The sequence below is a fragment of the Rana temporaria genome, chromosome 5 (genome assembly GCF_905171775.1).
Source record: "Rana temporaria chromosome 5, aRanTem1.1, whole genome shotgun sequence".
Lineage (NCBI taxonomy): Eukaryota > Metazoa > Chordata > Amphibia > Anura > Ranidae > Rana > Rana temporaria.
Window position 1 is genome coordinate 14,306,692 of NC_053493.1, and position 22,357 is coordinate 14,329,048.

At 47.2% G+C, this 22,357-nt stretch overlaps 1 protein-coding gene across 2 annotated transcripts in view; it reads right to left on the reverse strand.

Moving 5' to 3' along the window:
- LOC120939825 (neurogenic locus notch homolog protein 1-like) overlaps positions 1 to 8,802 on the reverse strand; it is an 85,374-nt gene extending 76,572 nt beyond the window's left edge. For both annotated transcript variants that reach the window (XM_040352203.1, XM_040352202.1), the window contains exons 1-2: positions 8,707 to 8,802; positions 4,765 to 5,166 (exon numbers count right to left, since the gene is read on the reverse strand). In XM_040352203.1, the coding sequence (XP_040208137.1) occupies positions 4,765 to 5,094 (330 nt within the window). In that variant the 5' untranslated portion in view covers positions 5,095 to 5,166; positions 8,707 to 8,802. The remainder of the gene's footprint in view (positions 1 to 4,764; positions 5,167 to 8,706) is intronic.
- Between the last annotated feature and the right edge of the window lie 13,555 nt (positions 8,803 to 22,357).

Genomic DNA, 22,357 nt, shown 5'->3' on the forward strand with positions numbered 1-22,357 from the left:
AGGAGATGTGAACCATCTCCATAGAGGGGGTGAAGGCTGCAATCACAATCGCGGAAATTTGTCGCCGCAAATCGCGGTACAAAACGCCGATATTTGTCGCCGCAATTCGCGGGCCAAAACGCCGCGATTTTGTACGCCGAGGTGTGAATGCAGCTTAATTCTCTGTTTCAGTAATTCAATCCAAAGAAGTCTAACCTGAAGACGCATGTTTGAAATGCGAAACGCGTAGAGGCTTCTGGGTAACACCGATGCCACTTCCTGCCCCCTAACTCGCACAAAATCGAGGCTTGGACCGCACGCCAGCCCCGGGGGGGGGGGGGGGCGGGGAAGGACCTGTAGGGGGCGCTGAAGGGGTTAAGTGTTTCCTAAGGAGTGATTACTACTGTGTGGGGGCGTGGCTTGGCGTGTGACGTCACTGATCGTCGTTCCCTATGACAGGGAACAGACGATCAGTGGCAGTCACACTAGGAAGAACGGGGAAAGGTTTGTTTACACTCACCTCTCCCCGTTCTTCAGCTCTGTGACCCGATCGAAAATCCAAAAAAAGTGAAACCTGAAGATGCATGATTTGAATGCGAAACGCGTAGAGGCTTCTGGGTAACGCCGACGTCACTTCCTGCCCCCTAACTCGCACAAAATCGAGGCTTGGACCGCACACCAGCCCCGGGGGTGGGGGGGGGCAAAGGAACGCTACAAGCTAACCCCAAAAGCGTGACGTCATTGATCGTGTTTCCCTATATCAGAGACCAGACGATCAATGACAGGGCCACTGTGAAGAACGGGGTGTGTTTACACTCACCTCTCCCCGTTCTTCAGCTCCGGTGACCGATCGCGGGACACCGGCTGCGATCGGGCGCGGTCACGGAGCTTCGGACCGGACCCCACGGCTGGGCTTAAAGAGACGCGTACAGGTACGTGATTGTGCCCAGCCGTGCCATTCTGCCGACGTATGTGGTTAAAGGCACATTTTTTTGTTGTCATTTTTTCAAATGACAATTTTTTATTTATTATTTTTTTTTTATTGCATTTTAGTGTAAATATGAGATTTCCGGTCTTTTTGACCCCAGATCTCATATTTAAGAGGACCTGTCATGCTTTGTTCTATTACAAGGGATGTTTACATTCCTTGTAATAGGAATAAAAGTGACCCTTTAAAAAAAAACAAAAAAAAAAAACAGTGTAAAAATAAATAAAATCAAGTAAAATGAATAAGAAAACAAAAAAAAAATGTTTGTTTAACCACTTCCCGCCCGGCCCATTGTCAAATGACATCCACAAAGGACCTCTACCGATCCGGGTGGACGTCATATGACGTCCTGGGCTTTGTGGGGGGATATCTGAATGATGGGTGCAGCTAGAGGCATCATTCAGATATCCTTCTCTCCTGCCGGCGATTCTGCACAACGTAAGAACGATCATAGCGGCGGTTCCGCCGCTAGATCATTCTTACAGGCGGCGGGAGGGGACATCCCCCCCCTCCCGCCGCCATCCAGTGCTTCTCCGGGCTCTCCCGTGCCATCGGGGGCCCGGAGAACGAATCGTCCGGCGGCGCTGGCAGGAAGCATAGAGATGACTGGTGACCAGATGGTCACCAGTCATCTCTATGACCGTCGGAGGACCCGGGCGCGATGTGATGACGTCACGCCCGGGTCCCCGTAAGTAAACAAAGCCGCAATTGCGGCTGCTAAGCAACAGCAAGCATGAGATCGTGAATTTTTTTTCACCAATTTCATGCTTTCCAGCCTGGAGGAGAGATGTGGGGTCTTATTGACCCCGCATCTCTCCATAAAGAGGACCTGTCACACACATTCCTATTACAAGGGATGTTTACATTCCTTGTAATAGGAATAAAAGTGATAATAAAAAAAATACAAATAAAAAAAAAAAAGTGTAAAAAAATAAATAAATATGTAAAAAAAAAAAAAGAAATAACATTTTTTTTTAACGCCCCTGTCCCCAGTAGCTCGCGCGCAGAAGCGAACTCACACACAAGTCCCACCGACATATGTAAACGCCGTTTAAACCACACATGTGAGGTATCGCCGCGTGCGTTAGAGCGTGTGCAACAATTCTAGCACTAGATCTCCTCTGTAAATCTAAACTGGTAACCTGTAAGAATTTTCAAAGCGTTGCCTATGGAGATTTTTAAGTACCGAAGTTTGGCGCCATTCCATGAGTGTGCGCAATTTTAAAGCGTGACATGTTAGGTATCTATTTACTCGGTGTAACATCATATTTCATATTTTACAAAAACATTGGGCTAACTTTACTGTTTTGTTATTTTTTTAATTCATGAAACAATTTTTTTCCCAAAAAAAGGCGTTTGAAAAATTATTGCGCAAATACCGTGCAAGATAAAACGTTTCAATGACCGTCGTTTTATTCCCTAGGGTGTCTGCTAATAAAACATATATAATGTTTGGGGTTCTGCGTAATTTTCTAGCAAAAAAATATGATTTGTACATGTAGGAGAGAAGTGCCAGAATAGGCCTGGTATGGATGTGGGTATAAAAGCCCTGTATGGAAGCGGTTAAGCGCCCCGTCCCGACGAGCTTGCGCGCAGAAGCGAAAGCGCGAGGTAACGCCGCGATCGTTAGAGCGATAGCAATAATTCTAGCCCTAGACCTCCTCTGTAACTCAAGAGATGCAACCTGTAGAATTTTTTAAACGTCGCCTATGGAGATTTTTAAGGGTAAAAGTTTGCCGCCATTCCACGAGCGGACGCAATTTTGAAGCGTGACATGTTGGGTATCAATTTACTCGGCGTAACATTATCTTTCACAATATATAAAAAAAATTGGGCTAACTTTACTGTTGCCTTATTTTTTCATTCAAAAAAGTGTTTTTTTTCCCCCAAAAAAAGTGCGCTTGTAAGACCGCTGCTCAAATACGGTGTGACAAAAAGTATTGCCATGACCGCCATTTTATTCTCTAGGGCGTTAGAAAAAAATATAAATAATGTTTGGGGGTTCTAAGGAATTTTTTAGCAAAAAAAAAAACCTGATTATAGCACTGATCGCTCTGTAAATGTCAATGGTGTCAAAAGTGTCCGACCTGTCCGCCGCAATACTACAAAAAAATCGCAGATCACCGCCATTACTAGTAAAAAAATAAAAGCGCCATATAAATGCCATAAATCTTTCCCATCGTTTTTAGATTCAAACCAATCAATAAACGCTTATTGTGATTTTTTTTTTACCAAAAATATGTAGAAGAATACGTTTTTTATTTTTTTTATTTATTTTGTATTTGAATATTTATTATAGCAAAAAGTAAAAAATATTGTGTTTTTTTCAAAATTGTCGCTCTATTTTTGTTTATAGCGCAAAAAAAACCCGCAGAGGTGATCAAATACCATCAAAAGAAAGCTCTATTTGTGGAGAAAAAAAGGACGCCAATTTTGTTTGGGAGCGACGTCGCACGACCGCGCAATTGTCAGTTAAAGCAACGCAGTGCCGTATCGCAAAAATTGGCCTTGTCATTGGGCAGCCAAATCCTCCGGGGCTGAAGTGGTTAAACATCCTTTTTTTTATTGGTCTTATGTAATATTAAAATTTTCGGAGATACTTCATTTTAGGTTGTCACTCGCTGTAAGCCATAATCATCAAAATTAACCACTTAAGGACCCTTTCACGCACATATACGTCCGCAGAATGCGACCCGGTCCTAAGCTCCGTGACCGCGCCCGCGGGACCCGATCGCCGCGGGTGTCCCGCGATCGGTCCTCCAGAGCTGAAGAACAGGGAGAGGTGAGTGTAAACACACCTTCCCCGTTCTTCACAGTGGCAGTGTCATTGATCGTCTGTTCCCTGATATAGGGAAGCACGATCAATGACGTCACACGTCCAGCCCCGCCCCCCCTACAGTTAGAAACACATATGAGGTCACACTTAACCCCTTCAGCGCCCCCTTGTGGTTAACTCCCAAACTGCAACTGTAATTTTCACAATAAACAATGCATTTTTATAGCATTTTTTGCTGTGAAAATGACAATGGTCCCAAAAATGTGTCAAAATTGTCCGATGTGTCCGCCATAATGTTGCGGTCACGAAAAAAAAAAAACGCTGATCGCCGCTATTAGTAGTAAAAAAAAAAAAATATTAATAAAAATGCAATACTATCCCCTGTTTTGTAAACGCTATAAATTTTGCGCAAACCAATCGATAAACGCTTATTGCGATTTTTTTTTACCAAAAATATGTAGAAGAATACGTATCGGCCTAAACTGAGGAAAACTATTTTTTTTTAATATTTTTGGGGGATATTTATTATAGCAAAAAGTAAAAAATATAGATTTTTTTTCAAAATTGTCGCTCTATTTTTGTTCATAGCGCAAAAAATAAAAACCGCAGAGGTGATCAAATACCACCAAAAGAAAGTTCTATTTGTGGGGAAAAAAGGACGCCAATTTTGTTTGGGAGCCACGTTGCACGACCGCGCAATTGTCAGTTAAAGCGACGCAGTGCTGAATCACAAAAAACTGGCCAGGTCCTTTCCCTGCATAATGGTCCGGGTCTTAAGTGGTTAAAAGAAAGAAATGCTTTCAAATATGTCACTCTGTGTGTAACAGATCTTTATAAAATATACGAGTTTCACTTTTTGAGTTGAATTACTGAAATAAATGAACTTTTTGATGATATTCTAATTTTTTTTAGTTGCTCCTGAATGTTCTTCTTCTGTATGTATGGTTGATGCAAGGAGTGTGGCCACCTGAACATCTACCTGTTTCCTGCCAGTCTACTATTGGTTCACCTGGGCACTCACTTTCTGATTGGACGCTGGATATAGTGGGCCCCTAGTATCCTGACCCCTCTCCAGTGGCCCCTGTCCCGTTTCTGCCCCCGATGTCAGAGTGTCGGTGTGCAGCTCATTTCCAGGATCCCGGGTCAAGGGCCGATTTCCATTGTCAGTTGATTGCCTTGATGATACATCCTCTTCCTGTTCTGTGGATCGGTCGGATCCTCTGGGGATTATCGTCCCTGCTATGGATCCTGATTGGATGTTATTGTCCTCCTCTAGGGCGGGGTCATTCTGGGCCACCGTCACCAGCAGGAATATCAACTGAACTTGTAGAAGTCTCTGATGATTCCTCATGTTGTTATCAGAGAAATCCCTCAATACTGAGATCCATAAGATGGAGATCAGGACAGATCCTTCTTGTGATCCCTGTGGAGAGATGGACAATATTTATCATTATAGAATATAGCACAAGCTTTTTTATATAGTATTTATTTTTTTTCTATAAAAATGCCTGCATATTCTAAGACTGTAGCTGCAGCGGCTGTTGCTTGGTATTTCTGGTCCTCAACAATAGCCAGCAGGGAAAGATGTATTTGTGTGATTTATTAGCTTCCTGCTAATTGCAAGAGTGAAAGAACACATTCCTGGGAACCCTTTAGATGTGTATGTTGCAGGGAGGGAGCTGGCCACTGTGTGATGTAGGCTCCATCGGTTACTTGATTAGATGGAGCTGAAACTACCGGGGGGGGGGGGGGGGGGGCATAAATCAATACAAAATGCTTTTAAAACATATCATTCAGCAGGCAGCAGCTCTATTATTAAAGCAGATCTCCGCCGAAAAAAAAATATTAAAAGCCAGCAGCTACAAATACTGCAGCTGCTGACTTTTAATATTAGGACACTTACCTGTCCTGGAGCCCAGCGCGCGTCGGCAGCAGAGCACGAGCGATCGCTCTTCACTCTGCTGCCCCCACCGCCATCCTCAGTGAGGGAACCAGGAAGTGAAGCATTGCGGCTTCACTGCCCGGTTCCCTATGGCGCATGCGCGAGTCGCGATGCGCCGTGCTCACTGGTCCCCGCTGTGTTCTGGGAGCCGTGTGTTTCCCAGAACACAAAGGGGGGGGGGGGATCTGACGTCCTGCCCGCAGTCTACTCGCAGACTGTGTGGCCGGAAGTGGGTGCAAATACCTGTCTTTAGACAGGTATCTGCACCCCCCTCCCCCCTGAAAGGTGTCAAATGTGACACCGGAGGGGGGGGTTCCGATCAGCGGGAGTTCCACTTTAAGGCTTAAAAGGGTTGCAAAGGCAGAAGGTTTTTTATCCTAATGCATTCTATACATTAGGATAAATAGCCTTCTGTGTGCAGCAGCCTCCCCAGCACCCCCCTATTACTTACCTGAGATCCCTCTCTGTCCACAAATGTCTCGGCCATCTGAGATCCTCCTTCCTGATTGGCTGAGACACAGCAGCGGCTGTCAGTCAAAGCCACCTAGCCAATCAGGGAAGAGAGGGGGCAGGGCTCCATGTCTGAATGGACACAGGAAGCTGTGACTCAGGTCGGGTGCCCCCATAGCAAGCTGCTTGCTGTGCGGGGGGCACTGAACAGGAGGGAGGGGCCAGGAACAAAGAAGAGGGACCTGAGAAGAGGTGGATCGTAGCTGCTCTGTGCAAATCCACTGCACAGAGTAGGTAAGTATACTCTGAGGAGCGGAGTCCAATAGCAAGATGCTCTGCCCCCCCCCCCCACCCCCACCCCGCACACTGCTCAATGGCTTTGACTGACAACAGCAAGAGCCAATAAGAAGAAAGAGGGGAGAGAGCTGCTAATCTCAGGCACTGCGATCGTAAGTACGGGGGGGGGGGGGCAGAGCTGCACACAGAAGGTTTTATGCTTTAATGAAGAGAACTCATAAAAAGGTAAAAAGAAAACTTTCTACCTTTAACCCCTTAAGGACCGCCTAACGCCGATATACCTCGGCAGAATGGCACGGCTGGGCACATCAACGTACCTGTACGTGATTGTTAAATGCCCAGCCTTGGGTCGCGGGCGCGCGCCAGCGACCCGATCTGAAGCTCCGTGACGGCGACCGCGGGACCCGATCGCCGCCTGAGTCCCGCGCTCGGTCCCCGGAGCTGAAGGACAGGGAGAGGTGAGTGTAAACACAGCTTCCCCGTTCTCCTCTGTGGCGCTGTCATTGATCGTGTGTTCCCTGATATAGGGAAAGACGATCAATGACGTCACACGTCCAGCCCCACCCCCTACAGTTAGAAACACATATGAGGTCACACATAACCCCTACAGCGCCCCCTAGTGGTTAACTCCCAAACTGCAATTGCCATTTTCACAGTAATCAGTGCAATTTTATAGCACTTTTTGCTGTGAAAATGACAATGGTCTCAAAAATGCGTCAAAATTGTCCGATGTGTCCGCCATAATGTCGCAGTCACGAAAAAAATCGCTGATCGCCGCCATTAGTAGTAAAAAAAAACTGATTAATAAAAATGCAATAAAACTATCCCCTATTTTGTAAACGCTATAAATTTTTAAACGCTTATTGCGGTTTTTTTTTACCAAAAATAGGTAAAAGAATACGTATCGGCCTAAACTGAGGGAAAAAACGTTTTTTTTTTATATATTTTTTGGGGGATATTTATTACAGCAAAAACTAAAAAATATTGCATTTTTTTTCAAAATTGCCGCTCTATTTTTGTTTATAGCGCAAAAAATAAAAACCGCAGAGGTGATCAAATACCACCAAAAGAAAGCTCTATTTGTGGGGAAAAAAGGACGCCAATTTTGTTTGGGAGCCACGTGGCACGACCGCACAATCGTCAGTTAAAGTGACGCAGTGCGGAATCGCAAAAAAAGTGCTCTGGTCTTTGACCAGCAATATGGTCAATAAGTGGTTAATGATCAATTTGAAAAAAAACGTTGTTTTTTCTAGACCCTTAAAAACGTAATTTTTCAGAACCCGAAAAACGGTCGTGTGTACGCGGCATAAGAAAAAAAAAACTGCCGGCTGCTAAATGACATTTCCCGGACTTCCAAGCTGCTTCATTTTGTTTGTAAACAGAGCGGCTGAAGCTTCCCTTCCTCTAATCCAGACCTTTATCCTTAGGCTGCATTCACACCTTGGCGTACCTAATCGCGGCGTTTTGTCCCGCGAATTGCGGCGACAAATTGCGGCATTTTGTACAGCGATTTGCGGCGACAAAACGCCGCGATTGTGAATGCAGCCTTACCCCAGGTCCACATCGCCTATGCCGAACGCCGAAGTCGCCTGAAAAAAAGGGTCCGGGACTTGTTTTGAGCTTCAGGCGTGCAGCGTTTCGGCGTTCGGCGTGGAGATGTGAACCATCTCCATAGAGGGCAATGTAAAATCATCCCTCCAGCGTATTAGGGGCTGCTGCGGCGTCGTGCTTCAGGCGTATATACGCCTAGGTGTGAACAGAGCCTAAGTGCTGCCGCCGGAAAGGTCGCTCTGGTGGGCGGATGAAGACCCTTTTTAATTTACCTGTTTATACACCCAAGCTTTGCACTAATCTCCTAGGGGGTGGCAAATCCGACCCCCCCCCCCTTATCCTCTGACTCCAACTTTCCCCACAGGGGCCCCCATTATTATCCCAGACGCTGAACAGACAACTGAAGGCTATGGAGCCAATAGGAGAAAATAGGAAGTACAAGAATTGTGCGACTCTTTATCGGCCCCGGGAACCCGTTACATACTGTATCTCGCTTCAACTAAGCTGCGGCCAATCACAGGAGAGCAGCGACCATTGTCGGTCCCAAAATGACCTGATCATGAAATCTTACACATCTCCGTATTATAAGATGGAGGAGGGGACAGGGATAGCCCGAGGGGCAGGGATAGCACGAGGGGACAGGGATAGCCCGAGGGGCATCCAGAAGGAAAGATGGGGGAAGAAAGTGATAGGAATACATCTAACCAATGAAATATCACCAACCTAGAAAGGAGAGGTCACATCACGGGACAGTGAGGGGCCCGATTCCAGGAGGGCCACAGGCCACGTACTGTACAGCTTCCTCCTCTGAGATTCGACCCCCCCCCCCCCCAATCATCCCGGGAGAGGAGAACACAGCAGGATGCAATTATAGAAGAAAGAGAAAAATGTGAGGGGAGGGGGGGGGGGCAGATACCTTCCACCCAATCCAATGTACAGAACCAACATCTGTACTGTATATGGAGAACACCAATACCGGGACACCGACCTCTCCTAATACACAGATATCAGGACACACCGACCTCTCCTCTCCTAATACACAGATATCAGGACACACCGACCTCTCCTCTCCTAATACACAGATATCAGGAGACAGCGACCTCTCCTCTCCTAATACACAGATATCAGGAGACACCGACCTCTCCTCTCCTAATACACAGATATCAGGAGACACCGACCTCTCCTAATACACAGATATCAGGACACACCGACCTCTCCTCTCCTAATACACAGATATCAGGAGACACCGACCTCTCCTCTCCTAATACACAGATATCAGGAGACACCGACCTCTCCTCTCCTAATACACAGATATCAGGACACACCGACCTCTCCTCTCCTATTACACAGATATCAGGGGACACCGACCTCTCCTCTCCTAATACACAGATATCAGGACACACCGACCTCTCCTCTCCTAATACACAGATATCAGGACACACCGACCTCTCCTCTCCTAATACACAGATATCAGGAGACACCGACCTCTCCTCTCCTAATACACAGATATCAGGACACACCGACCTCTCCTCTCCTATTACACAGATATCAGGGGACACCGACCTCTCCTCTCCTAATACACAGATATCAGGACACACCGACCTCTCCTCTCCTAATACACAGATATCAGGAGACAGCGACCTCTCCTCTCCTAATACACAGATATCAGGAGACACCGACCTCTCCTCTCCTAATACACAGATATCAGGAGACACCGACCTCTCCTCTCCTAATACACAGATATCAGGACACACCGACCTCTCCTAATACACAGATATCAGGACACACCGACCTCTCCTCTCCTAATACACAGATATCAGGAGACACCGACCTCTACTCTCCTAATACACAGATATCAGGAGACACCGACCTCTCCTCTCCTAATACACAGATATCAGGAGATACCGACCTCTCCTCTCCTAATACACAGATATCAGGAGATACCGACCTCTCCTCTCCTAATACACAGATATCAGGAGACAGCGACCTCTCCTAATACACAGATATCAGGAGACACCGACCTCTCCTCTCCTAATACACAGATATCAGGAGACACCGACCTCTCCTCTCCTAATACACAGATATCAGGAGACACCGACCTCTCCTCTCCTAATACACAGATATCAGGACACACCGACCTCTCCTCTCCTAATACACAGATATCAGGACACACCGACCTCTCCTCTCCTAATACACAGATATCAGGAGACACCGACCTCTACTCTCCTAATACACAGATATCAGGAGACACCGACCTCTCCTCTCCTAATACACAGATATCAGGAGACACCGACCTCTCCTCTCCTAATACACAGATATCAGGAGACAGCGACCTCTCCTAATACACAGATATCAGGAGACACCGACCTCTCCTCTCCTAATACACAGATATCAGGAGACACCGACCTCTCCTCTCCTAATACACAGATATCAGGAGACACCGACCTCTCCTCTCCTAATACACAGATATCAGGACACACCGACCTCTCCTCTCCTAATACACAGATATCAGGACACACCGACCTCTCCTCTCCTAATACACAGATATCAGGACACACTGACCTCTCCTCTCCTAATACACAGATATCAGGAGACACCGACCTCTCCTCTCCTAATACACAGATATCAGGACACACCGACCTCTCCTCTCCTAATACACAGATATCAGGAGACACCGACCTCTACTCTCCTAATACACAGATATCAGGAGACACCGACCTCTCCTCTCCTAATACACAGATATCAGGAGACACCGACCTCTCCTCTCCTAATACACAGATATCAGGACACACCGACCTCTCCTCTCCTAATACACAGATATCAGGAGACACCGACCTCTCCTCTCCTAATACACAGATATCAGGAGACACCGACCTCTCCTCTCCTAATACACAGATATCAGGACACACCGACCTCTCCTCTCCTAATACACAGATATCAGGAGACACCGACCTCTCCTAATACACAGATATCAGGACACACCGACCTCTCCTCTCCTAATACACAGATATCAGGACACACCGACCTCTCCTCTCCTAATACACAGATATCAGGAGACACCGACCTCTCCTCTCCTAATACACAGATATCAGGACACACCGACCTCTCCTCTCCTAATACACAGATATCAGGAGGTACCGACCTCTCCTCTCCTAATACACAGATATCAGGAGACACCGACCTCTCCTCTCCTAATACACAGATATCAGGACACACCGACCTCTCCTCTCCTAATACACAGATATCAGGAGACACCGACCTCTCCTCTCCTAATACACAGATATCAGGACACACCGACCTCTCCTCTCCTAATACACAGATATCAGGAGACACCGACCTCTCCTCTCCTAATACACAGATATCAGGACACACCGACCTCTCCTCTCCTAATACACAGATATCAGGACACACCGACCTCTCCTCTCCTAATACACAGATATCAGGAGATACCGACCTCTCCTCTCCTAATACACAGATATCAGGACACACCGACCTCTCCTCTCCTAATACACAGATATCAGGACACACCGACCTCTCCTCTCCTAATACACAGATATCAGGAGATACCGACCTCTCCTCTCCTAATACACAGATATCAGGAGATACCGACCTCTCCTCTCCCAATACACAGATATCAGGACACACACTGACCTCTCCTCTCCTAATACACAGATATCAGGACACACCGACCTCTCCTCTCCTAATACACAGATATCAGGAGACACCGACTGTGATGGACTTTTTACCTATATGTCAGTTTATTCCTCCCTGCTTGTTTAAGGCTGTTAATTGTAATTACTCTTCTGCAGCCAGCCCTGTTTCAAATGTTAATTGTTCTAGCCCTGTGTTTACTGGTTACTGTGATTAGATAAGTGGCTTGTGTTAATTATGCTGATTGCTTCCTTGTGATAATTATCTCTCTATATGCGGTGCCGAGCCGGCTAGCTACTGAGTAGTTCAAAGAAATATCTTTATTTCAAAGGAGCTGTATTGAAGACCCCCTACTGTGTGAGGGGGGGCGGAGATTTGTCATTGTAACAGTTTTGGAAATGACATATAAGCTGTGTGTTATAACATTAAAGTCTGTGTTGTTCAAGCAGTAAGCTGGTCTCATGTGTGGCTTTCTGGGCGATTCCAGGGATATCCCTCCTCGTGGAATATTAGGGTGATTTTCGTTATGGGAAGAAGGGAACGTTGACGGGGATATCATACCGATACCGTCACAATTGGTTGGTAGCAGTGGGATTTTTCCCTTCTATTCCCCTTCACACCCGGATTCCAAGCAGACACTGGAAGAACTACTGGAAGTTCGTGGAAGGATTGCTAGCAACAAAACCAAGCGGGTCATCATGGCAGAATCAATGGAGCTAGACCAGGACGGGATTGCAGCAACGCCAGCAGTACAAGAGATGGATACACCAGTGATTCAGGAGGAGGAATCGCCAGCCAACAAGCTAATGAGAGAGAAGCTAGCGTGGTTCGGCCCGAACCCAACGCCAGATGTGGTACTGAAAGTGATGGACCTGTTAGCGAAGGAGGCTAAAGAAATAAGAGACGCGGAGCTACAGAAGGATAAACAAATAAGGGACGCAGAGCTACAGGAGGATAAACAAATAAGGGACGCAGAACTACAGAAGGATAAACAAATAAGGGACGCAGAACTACAGAAGGATAAACAAATAAGGGACGCAGAGCTACAGTTAAAACTGGCAGCAGTCCAACAAGCAGCCGCACCTTCTACGAACAGTGAGTACAGCACAGCAGACGCAAGGAAGATTCCGTTTAGCGCTTTTAAAGCTTTTGATGAAAAGGACTGTGAGATTGATAACTTCCTGGCAGACTTTGAGCGACAATGTAACCTGCACCGAATAGCTAGAAGAGACTGGGTCGCAATATTGTCAGGCAAACTATCAGGCAAAGCTTCTGATGCTTTCCGGACCGTGCCAGATCAGGATATCCATAGCTACGCCAGGGTTAAAGAAGCGCTCCTGGCTCGTTATGCAGTAACCCCAGAGTCCCACCGACAGAAGTTCAGGGACTCACGCAAAACCACGGAAGACTCTTACGCAGAATGGGCATGCCAGCTGTCCCTGTCGGCCTCTAACTGGGTTAACAGCAGCCAGGCCACCACCGCAGAGGACATTTTGCAACTAATGCTCCTGGAGCAATTTTACAATCACATCCAGACGGACGTCAAGGATTGGGTGAGAGATCGCAGGCCCATGACTCTACCAGAGGCCGCGAAGTTGGCGGATGAATATGCGGATACTCGCAAGACAAACCAGGTCACACCACGGGTACAACCCCCACAACCAACGGCGCCCTCACACCCACCAGCCGCTAGATACCAACCGCCTAACAGACCGATGACATATAGCCCTCGCTACCCACGCCAGGAGGACAATGAACAACGCTGCTTCCGGTGCAAACAGTTGGGTCACTTCAAGCATAATTGCCCCATGAATGACAACACCAGGTCAAATTGGTCTCAACCTGGGTACCGCCCACCAGCAGCAGCCCATTGTGTAGACTCGGCTTGGGATCCAAAGGAGCTGGGTCAGGAAGAACCATTGGGCACCCCTTACGAAGCCCTCATGGTACAATCTGTTATTACGGACAACAGGGAACACCATTGTCAGCTGGTCATGGGCGACAGCCCTGAGCCGGAGGGGCCCTGGAGGGAGCTGGGCAGAAAGAGGCACCGCCGGCCACCCTTCACGAAGAAGAGGTCCTGGAAGCCGTATAACAAGCTGACCTGGGAGGAGAAGAAGCGACTGGAGGAGATGGAATCGCAGCGGGCGCCCCAGATGCGGGCCGAGATGTTCGCCAAGGGCCCACCGGTGGCCCCTTACACCACCACCCAGTTCCTGATGATGAAGGACCACGTGGAGAGCCTGCAGGACATGAGCAAGCAGGATCTGATCCGTGAGTACATAGAGCTGGAGAAGTGCATAAGCCGCATGGAGGAGGAGAACAACCACCTGAGGTCACAGCGGGCTGACCCCCCCCAGGCTCCATGAATTGGAGATGGAGCTGGAGAAGCTCAAAGAGGAGAACCGGCGGCTGCGGAGGGAGCAGGGGGTGGCTGACCTTATGGGGCTCTGAGTCCCCTCCCCCCCCCCCCCCCCCGGACTCTGAGCACCAGTGCTACAGCATTTCAACGAATATAACTTTTTCTTTTTATGAATCTCCTGTGACTGTCACTTCAGAGCCATAACCTGCCCCTCCCATAGTGGGACACCTAGATGGCGGCGCACAGACCCATTCGCCGTCTTCACACTGACTTCTGGTGACCTTGCAGATCGCACAAAGACTTGGGGACTGACCGGCGTGTGATCTGACGACCCGGTGGCATACCTGAGTCGGGAGCAGTTGTCAAGGGAGGTCAGTCATGCCAAATGGAGTTAACCTCGGACTAAAAGCTCTGAACCCGTCAACCCTACTGGACCAGGAAAGGTCCAACAGGCTTTTCCGGAGCAGGGAGAAGAAGGGGGGCCATTGTGATGGACTTTTTACCTATATGTCAGTTTATTCCTCCCTGCTTGTTTAAGGCTGTTAATTGTAATTACTCTTCTGCAGCCAGCCCTGTTTCAAATGTTAATTGTTCTAGCCCTGTGTTTACTGGTTACTGTGATTAGATAAGTGGCTTGTGTTAATTATGCTGATTGCTTCCTTGTGATAATTATCTCTCTATATGCGGTGCCGAGCCGGCTAGCTACTGAGTAGTTCAAAGAAATATCTTTATTTCAAAGGAGCTGTATTGAAGACCCCCTACTGTGTGAGGGGGGGCGGAGATTTGTCATTGTAACAGTTTTGGAAATGACATATAAGCTGTGTGTTATAACATTAAAGTCTGTGTTGTTCAAGCAGTAAGCTGGTCTCATGTGTGGCTTTCTGGGCGATTCCAGGGATATCCCTCCTCGTGGAATATTAGGGTGATTTTCGTTATGGGAAGAAGGGAACGTTGACGGGGATATCATACCGATACCGTCACACCGACCTCTCCTCTCCTAATACACAGATATCAGGAGACACCGACCTCTCCTCTCCTAATACACAGATATCAGGACACACCGACCTCTCCTCTCCTAATACACAGATATCAGGACACACCGACCTCTCCTCTCCTAATACACAGATATCAGGACACACCGACCTCTCCTCTCCTAATACACAGATATCAGGAGATACCGACCTCTCCTCTCCTAATACACAGATATCAGGAGATACCGACCTCTCCTCTCCTAATACACAGATATCAGGACACACACTGACCTCTCCTCTCCTAATACACAGATATCAGGACACACCGACCTCTCCTCTCCTAATACACAGATATCAGGAGACACCGACCTCTCTTCTCCTAATACACAGATATCAGGACACACCGACCTCTCCTCTCCTAATACACAGATATCAGGACACACCGACCTCTCCTCTCCTAATACACAGATATCAGGACACACCGACCTCTCCTCTCCTAATACACAGATATCAGGACACACCGACCTCTCCTCTCCTAATACACAGATATCAGGACACACCGACCTCTCCTCTCCTAATACACAGATATCAGGACACACCGACCTCTCCTCTCCTAATACACAGATATAAGGAGATACCGACCTTTCCTCTCCTAATACACAGATATCAGGACACACCGACCTCTCCTCTCCTAATACACAGATATCAGGACACACTGACCTCTCCTCTCCTAATACACAGATATCAGGACACACCGACCTCTCCTCTCCTAATACACAGATATCAGGAGACACCGACCTCTCTTCTCCTAATACACAGATATCAGGACACACCGACCTCTCCTCTCCTAATACACAGATATCAGGAGACACCGACCTCTCCTCTCCTAATACACAGATATCAGGACACACCGACCTCTCCTCTCCTAATACACAGATATCAGGAGACACCGACCTCTCCTCTCCTAATACACAGATATCAGGAGACACCGACCTCTCCTCTCCTAATACACAGATATCAGGAGACACCGACCTCTCCTCTCCTAATACACAGATATCAGGAGACACCGACCTCTCCTCTCCTAATACACAGATATCAGGAGACACCGACCTCTCCTCTCCTAATACACAGATATCAGGAGACACCGACCTCTCCTCTCCTAATACACAGATATCAGGAGATACCGACCTTTCCTCTCCTAATACACAGATATCAGGACACACCGACCTCTCCTCTCCTAATACACAGATATCAGGACACACCGACCTCTCCTCTCCTAATACACAGATATCAGGACACACCGACCTCTCCTAATACACAGATATCAGGACACACCGACCTCTCCTCTCCTAATACACAGATATCAGGACACACCGACCTCTCCTCTCCTAATACACAGATATCAGGAGACACCGACCTCTCCTCTCCTAATACACAGATATCAGGAGACACCGACCTCTCCTCTCCTAATACACAGATATCAGGACCCACCGACCTCTCCTCTCCTAATACACAGATATCAGGACACACCAACCTCTCCTCTCCTAATACACAGATATCAGGAGACACCGACCTCTCCTCTCCTAATACACAGATATCAGGGGACACCGACCTCTCCTCTCCTAATACACAGATATCAGGACACACCGACCTCTCCTAATACACAGATATCAGGACACACAGACCTCTCCTCTCCTAATACACAGATATCAGGACACACTGACCTCTCCTCTCCTAATACACAGATATCAGGGGACACCGACCTCTCCTCTCCTAATACACAGATATCAGGACACACCGACCTCTCCTAATACACAGATATCAGGGGACACCGACCTCTCCTCTCCTAATACACAGATATCAGGAGACACCGACCTCTCCTCTCCTAATACACAGATATCAGGAGACACCGACCTCTCCTCTCCTAATACACAGATATCAGGAGACACCGACCTCTCCTCTCCTAATACACAGATATCAGGACCCACCGACCTCTCCTCTCCTAATACACAGATATCAGGACCCACCGACCTCTCCTCTCCTAATACACAGATATCAGGAGACACCGACCTCTCCTCTCCTAATACACAGATATCAGGACACACTGACCTCTCTTCTCCTAATACACAGATATCAGGAGACACCGACCTCTCCTCTCCTAATACACAGATATCAGGACACACCGACCTCTCCTCTCCTAATACACAGATATCAGGAGACACCGACCTCTCCTCTCCTAATACACAGATATCAGGACACACCGACCTCTCCTCTCCTAATACACAGATATCAGGAGGTACCGACCTCTCCTCTCCTAATACACAGATATCAGGACACACCGACCTCTCCTCTCCTAATACACAGATATCAGGACACACCGACCTCTCCTCTCCTAATACACAGGTATCAGGGCACACCGACCTCTCCTCTCCTAATACACAGATATCAGGACACACCGACCTCTCCTCTCCTAATACACAGATATCAGGACACACCGACCTCTCCTCTCCTAATACACAGATATCAGGACACACCGACCTCTCCTCTCCTAATACACAGATATTAGGAGACACCGACCTCTCCTCTCCTAATACACAGATATCAGGACACACCGACCTCTCCTCTCCTAATACACAGATATCAGGAGACACCGACCTCTCCTCTCCTAATACACAGATATCAGGACACACCGACCTCTCCTCTCCTAATACACAGATATCAGGAGACACCGACCTCTCCTCTCCTAATACACAGATATCAGGACACACCGACCTCTCCTCTCCTAATACACAGATATCAGGACACACCGACCTCTCCTCTCCTAATACACAGATATCAGGAGATACCGACCTCTCCTCTCCTAATACACAGATATCAGGAGATACCGACCTCTCCTCTCCTAATACACAGATATCAGGAGACACCGACCTCTCCTCTCCTAATACACAGATATCAGGAGACACCGACCTCTCCTCTCCTAATACACAGATATCAGGACACACTGACCTCTCCTCTCCTAATACACAGATATCAGGACACACCGACCTCTCCTCTCCTAATACACAGATATCAGGAGACACCGACCTCTCTTCTCCTAATACACAGATATCAGGACACACCGACCTCTCCTCTCCTAATACACAGATATCAGGACACACCGACCTCTCCTCTCCTATTACACAGATATCAGGAGACACCGACCTCTCCTCTCCTAATACACAGATATCAGGACACACCGACCTCTCCTCTCCTAATACACAGATATCAGGAGACACCGACCTCTCCTCTCCTAATACACAGATATCAGGACACACCGACCTCTCCTCTCCTAATACACAGATATCAGGAGGTACCGACCTCTCCTCTCCTAATACACAGATATCAGGACACACCGACCTCTCCTCTCCTAATACACAGATATCAGGACACACCGACCTCTCCTCTCCTAATACACAGGTATCAGGGCACACCGACCTCTCCTCTCCTAATACACAGATATCAGGACACACCGACCTCTCCTCTCCTAATACACAGATATCAGGACACACCGACCTCTCCTCTCCTAATACACAGATATCAGGACACACCGACCTCTCCTCTCCTAATACACAGATATTAGGAGACACCGACCTCTCCTCTCCTAATACACAGATATCAGGACACACCGACCTCTCCTCTCCTAATACACAGATATCAGGACACACCGACCTCTCCTCTCCTAATACACACATATCAGGACACACTGACCTCTCCTCTCCTAATACACAGATATCAGGACACACCGACCTCTCCTCTCCTAATACACAGATATCAGGAGACACCGATCTCTCCTCTCCTAATACACAGATATCAGGACACACCGACCTCTCCTCTCCTAATACACAGATATCAGGGGACACCGACCTCTCCTCTCCTAATACACAGATATCAGGACACACCGACCTCTCCTCTCCTAATACACAGATATCAGGACACACTGACCTCTCCTCTCCTAATACACAGATATCAGGACACACCGACCTCTCCTCTCCTAATACACAGATATCAGGAGACACCGACCTCTCCTCTCCTAATACACAGATATCAGGAGACACCGACCTCTCCTAATACACAGATATCAGGGGATACCGACCTCTCCTCTCCTAATACACAGATATCAGGAGACACCGACCTCTCCTAATACACAGATATCAGGGGATACCGACCTCTCCTCTCCTAATACACAGATATCAGGAGACACCGACCTCTCCTCTCCTAATACACAGATATCAGGAGACACCGACCTCTCCTCTCCTAATACACAGATATCAGGAGACACCGACCTCTCCTCTCCTAATACACAGATATCAGGACACACCGACCTCTCCTCTCCTAATACACAGATATCAGGACACACCGACCTCTCCTCTCCTAATACACAGATATCAGGACACACCGACCTCTCCTCTCCTAATACACAGATATCAGGACACACCGACCTCTCCTCTCCTAATACACAGATATCAGGAGACACCGACCTCTCCTCTCCTAATACACAGATATCAGGGGACACCGACCTCTCCTCTCCTAATACACAGATATCAGGACACACCGACCTCTCCTCTCCTAATACACAGATATCAGGACACACTGACCTCTCTTCTCCTAATACACAGATATCAGGAGACACCGACCTCTCCTCTCCTAATACACAGATATCAGGACACACCGACCTCTCCTCTCCTAATACACAGATATCAGGAGGTACCGACCTCTCCTCTCCTAATACACAGATATCAGGACACACTGACCTCTCCTCTCCTAATACACAGATATCAGGACACACTGACCTCTCTTCTCCTAATACACAGATATCAGGACACACTGACCTCTCCTCTCCTAATACACAGATATCAGGACACACCGACCTCTCCTCTCCTAATACACAGATATCAGGAGACACCGACCTCTCCTCTCCCAATACACAGATATCAGGAGACACCGACCTCTCCTCTCCCAATACACAGATATCAGGACACACCGACCTCTCCTCTCCTAATACACAGATATCAGGACACACTGACCTCTCCTCTCCTAATACACAGATATCAGGACACACTGACCTCTCTTCTCCTAATACACAGATATCAGGAGACACCGACCTCTCCTCTCCTAATACACAGATATCAGGACACACCGACCTCTCCTCTCCTAATACACAGATATCAGGACACACTGACCTCTCCTCTCCTAATACACAGATATCAGGACACACCGACCTCTCCTCTCCTAATACACAGATATCAGGAGACACCGACCTCTCCTCTCCTAATACACAGATATCAGGACACACCGACCTCTCCTCTCCTAATACACAGATATCAGGAGACACCGACCTCTCCTCTCCTAATACACAGATATCAGGACACACCGACCTCTCCTCTCCTAATACACAGATATCAGGACACACTGACCTCTCCTCTCCTCCGTTTAGTTGCTCTCCCTGTAGGGTTGGGGCTCCCGGTCAGTTGGGTGTCGGTAATGTAGTGACTACACTTTGTTCTTCCCTCATCCTATCCGGATAGAAGTGGCAGATGTGTCCCCTCAGGGTCCGGAGAATCTCACCAATCATCTCTAAGAGAGGGGACACCGAACGATCGTTATCTACAGAAGAATCAGGAAATACAAATTCTTTCCCAGGACCTTCTCTGCTTCCATCTCCCCCTTCACTGGGGTCTCCTCTGATGTCCAACATATGTCTAGATTTTCTACACTGTGTATACAGTGGGGATCGAAAGTTTGGGCAGCCCAGGTAAAAATGTGTATTAATGTGCATAGCGAAGCCAAGGAAAGATGGAAAAATCTCCAAAAGGCATCAAATTACAGATTAGACATTCTTATAATATGTCAAAAAAAGTTAGATTTTATTTCCATCATTTACACTTTCAAAATGACAGAAAACAAAAAAATGACGTCTGCAAAAGTTTGGGCACCCTGCAGAATTTCTAGCATGCGCTGCCCCCTTTGCAAAGCTGAGAGCTGCCAGTGTCATGGATTGTTCTCAATCATCGTCTGGGAAGACCAGGTGATGTCAATCTCAAAGGTTTTAAATGCCCAGACTCATCTGACCCTCCCCCAACAATCAGCACCATGGGTTCTTCTAAGCAGTTGTCTAGAAAACTGAAAGTGAAAATAGTTGTCGCTCACAAAGCTGGAGAAGGCTATAAGAAGATAGCAAAGCGTTTTCAGATGTCAATATCCTCTGTTCGGAATGTAATTAAGAAATGACAGTCATCAGGAACAGTGGAAGTTAAAGTAAGATCTGGAAGACCAAGAAAAATATCAGACAGAACAGCTCGCAGGATTGTGAGAAAAGCAATTCAAAACCCACGTTTGACTGCACGATCCCTCCAGAAAGATCTGGCAGACACTGGAGTTGTGGTACACTATTCCACTATAAAGAAATACTTGTACAAATATGGTCTTCATGGAAGAGTCATCAGAAGAAAACCTCTTCTACGTCCTCACCACAAAAATCAGCGTTTGAACTTTGCAAATGAACATATAGACAAGCCTGATGCATTTTGGAAACAAGTTCTGTGGACCGATGAGGTTAAAATAGAACTTTTTGGCCGGAATGAGCAAAGGTACGTTTGGAGAAGAAAGGGCACAGAATTTAATGAAAAGAACCTCTGTCCAACTGTGAAGCATGGGGGTGGATCAATCATGCTTTGGGGTTGTATTGCAGCCAGTGGCACAGGGAACATTTCACGAGTAGAAGGAAAAATGGATTCAATAAAATTTCAGCAAATTTTGGATGGTAGCTTGATTCCATCTGTGAAAAAGCTGAAGGCAAAGAGAGGATGGCTTCTACAAATGGATAATGATCCTAAACACACCTCAAAATTGTTCTAGTCCGTGACATTGGTCTTTTTTTGTTGCTGATGCAAAAGTAAAGCTGAGTGTCGTCAGCGTAGGAATGGTAGAGTAGGTCCTGTTTACTGATGATTTTGAGGAGTGGGCAGGGGTATATGCTGAAGAGTACGGGCAACAGGGGTGATCCTTGAGGGACTCCGCATTAAGTGGTACGTGCTTCCGAAGTGAAGGCTCCACCATCTGGTAAGCCTCCTCCTTACATCGGTGGTGGTCTCTCTATCCTTTCACAGAGAGGGTCACATCCACGTAGGACTTTTATTTCAACCTTGAAATTTTTTCTACACTTTTGGACTGTTATTTGTGTGTGCTCACAATAGAGGACTGCTTCGTTCTGATTTATTTGTTAAATTTTTTTTTGTTCACGGATCACACTCAGTCACTTGATGTCACTGACATTTAGATTTCATATATATATATATATATGTATGTTTGCAACATTTGATATGAGTTGTTAACTGACTTTTTCACAAAAATA